The 3,089-nt window shown below is 46.9% G+C and overlaps 1 protein-coding gene across 1 annotated transcript; it reads right to left on the bottom strand.

Annotated features, from left to right (window-relative positions):
- Positions 1-203: 203 nt before the first annotated feature.
- Positions 204-2,477, bottom strand: LOC115014214 (POU domain, class 3, transcription factor 4-B-like). Its single transcript, XM_029440903.1, has one exon. The coding sequence runs from the start codon at positions 2,417-2,419 to the stop codon at positions 1,334-1,336; it is 1,086 nt and encodes a 361-aa protein (XP_029296763.1). The 5' UTR covers positions 2,420-2,477; the 3' UTR covers positions 204-1,333.
- Positions 2,478-3,089: the final 612 nt, after the last annotated feature.

Genomic DNA, 3,089 nt, shown 5'->3' on the forward strand with positions numbered 1-3,089 from the left:
TTGAATAACAAAATAAATGTTACATTATTGCCATCACTATTTGAATAATAAAAATAATTAATAAATAATATAATCATAACAATAATAAAGATAATCATAATAATAATAATGACGATAAGAATTCTGTATGATTTTAAGTGTACTTCTAAATACTAAATATTCAAAATGCATTCATCCGAAGTTAAATTATGTTTTGGACAGTGAACAGTTGTAGCAAGAAATTGTTTATTACAACATACATAGTTTATTTCAAAACATAATACAAGCTTTATACTGAAAATAAATAATTACTTGAGCTGTCATCGAAATTTGGAATAAAACCGCCGAAACAGTTCAATCTTACTGAAAATATTGTGTGTGTTTTTTACATTGCTAATTAAGTGCATGAATAACTAAGAGCATTTTGTTTAAATTAATGACTTCAAAAGGGTAATATATAAAACTGTACAATTTTCGAAAAAATACTTAAGAAATAAACCAATAACAGGAGTATTTAAGATTATAAAATTTTGATACTGAACGTACAATAAAATTATAGGCAGGTGTATAGCGTCGTCAACCCCTCTTTCTATTCTCGGCTCTGTTTTCAGAGTTCACACAGTTTATATGGTCGAAGATGATTGAAATCAAATAACTGGATTTATAAATAGCTCTAGCTGTGTGTGGCTTCATCAGCTACAGGCCATAAGGGAGGAATTTTATAATAAAAAACCTCCAAGTGCTATTATGTGGGTAGCTCTACAACTGGAATGAGGGCCTATATTTGCATATGCAAAAATAATTACAGATCTGCTACGAGTATGTTACAAAATAATGAGTGTAAATATGGTGAGAACTAAAGCATTGTATAAGCCCGAGGGAAGCATGAGGTGGGCTGTAAAAACGGCCTCTGGTGCTGCAACAAATCAATTAAGAAAAGTGATATTATTATTTGCTTCACTCCGCTGATCAAACAACAGAAAAGCCCAAACAAATGAAAACAAAACAGTCCCATCCTATCATTATTATCGAGCTGATGACAAATGGTGACACAAACCAAAGGCGCTGGCAGGTTATTAGGCACATTTTGTATTTATATCCGTGATGTAGAAAATAATTTGGCGGGCTCCAAAGGTAATCTGAAATGTGACGTTTTGATATGCCGCTATAGAATAATGCCCTCGTGACAGTTAGAAAATGAAGGCTGAACAGGTATCTCTGTTATTGTTATTGTGTTTCAGTGCTGGAGGCATCTGGAGGAGTCTGTACCGGGGCGGGCGCGGGGGCTTGGAGGTGCCACTGCGCGCCCCTGAGCTCGAGAGTCTTTGCCGGGGGATTCCTCCCGGTGCTTCGGTCAGAGATCGTGGCACGAGGAGGCGTCTCCTGCGCTCCCGCTGTGAGAATAAGGTCCCTCGTGCGGCGGCTCTCCCGGCGGCGTCATGCGCTTCTCCTTCTGCCTCCGATTGCAGAACCACACGCGCACCACTTCCTTCTCCAGCTGCAGCGAGTCCGCCAGCGACGTGATCTCCGGCGCGCAGGGTTTGGGACACTTGAGAAAGTGCGTCTCCAGAACCCCCTTCACGCTCACCTCGATGGACGTCCTCTTCTTCCTCTTCCTCCCCTGAGCTGCTATCTTGTCTATACTGCTCGAGCTGCCCGTGGACGAGTCTGCCTCCTCCAGCCACTTGTTCAGCAGCGGCTTTAGTTTGCACATATTTTTAAAGCTCAGCTGCAGAGCCTCGAACCTGCAGATGGTGGTTTGGGAAAAGACGTTACCGTAGAGCGTGCCCAGTGCCAACCCCACGTCCGCCTGCGTAAAGCCCAGCTTGATTCTCCGCTGTTTGAACAGCTTGGCAAAGAGCTCCAGCTCGTCCGACGTCGGCGTCTCCTCGTCGGAGTGGTCGTGGCAGTGGTGCCCGCCGAGGTCGCTGTGTTCGGGGCTGAGTGTGTCCCTGAGGCCCGGGTGCATGCCTTGGCCCTGCGGGTTGGGTGGAGGTGTGAGGCCACCATGGTCCAGCATGCCGTTGACAGTGAAGCCCGTCTGGGAGTAGATGTTGAGCTGCTGCCCGCTGGTGATGGAGGAGTTGTGGGACACCGGAGTCCCCCAGGCTCCCGGGTGGTTGCCATGGTTGTTGTGATGAGGGGAGTGATGCGCTACGTGCGGGGAGCGGTGATGGATGATTCCGAGCTGCAGGTCCTCTCGGCCTGGTTTTACGTCCTGCTGCTCCATGGAGGCCGACCAGGGGCTGCCCTCCGACAGACTGCTCGCCCACTGGTGCCCGAGAGGGTGTCCACTGCTCTGGAGGCTCTGCAGGTAGTCACTCTGAAGGAGTTTCTGGTGTCCTCTGTAGGGGCTAGCAGGCTGCATGGCCTGGCTGTCCGGGTGGATCATGGGGCTAGAGCTGAGCAGGGTGTAGGGGCTGGAGGCAGCTGTGGCCATGCTGGCTGCTGAACCCCACTAGTGCTACTGAAGGAAGGGAGCAGCTCAGCCTCTGACATCTCCCTCTCTCTGGAGTCTCGGCAGCAGCCTGGCATTGACTGACAGCCTCCACCGCCACTCACAGAGCGACTGAGACGCAGTGACGACGCGTCTCGACCAATGACGGCGCAGATACCCGAGCCTCCGCCTCTGTGAACGCAGAATTGCGGGTAGGAAAGGGTTACAGGCAGTCGAACCGGAAGTGAGTCGGAATGCTGGTCCAGTGGGTCTGGCTGTGGAACGATGTGCGCGTGGAGCGCAGTTCCTGTTTATTAATTAAAGTTTCCAACTGATTTACGCACGAGTTTATTGCTGCTCCTGTCACCCTTGAGCGCGTGCGAAGGAGGAGATTAAATCGCAATGGCATTTGTTAGACGTGCCAGCACTTAATTTGTTTAGGATACAATCAAACTAAGAGCAGTTCTTACTGCTAATTATTAACTTTTAGCAAATACTTCTTCAGGTGTTTATTGTATGAGCTTCTCAAGATTTTACGCACAGGACATTCATTTTCCATAGCCATTTTGGCCAGACAAAAATATTGCATGTTCTGGGTCTATAATTGCAATTTAGTATTTAAAATAAGATTTCCATAAGATATTTAAAAAATACATTTTCCACTACTGGCCAA

The sequence above is a fragment of the Cottoperca gobio genome, chromosome 10, assembly GCF_900634415.1.
Source record: "Cottoperca gobio chromosome 10, fCotGob3.1, whole genome shotgun sequence".
Taxonomy (NCBI): domain Eukaryota; kingdom Metazoa; phylum Chordata; class Actinopteri; order Perciformes; family Bovichtidae; genus Cottoperca; species Cottoperca gobio.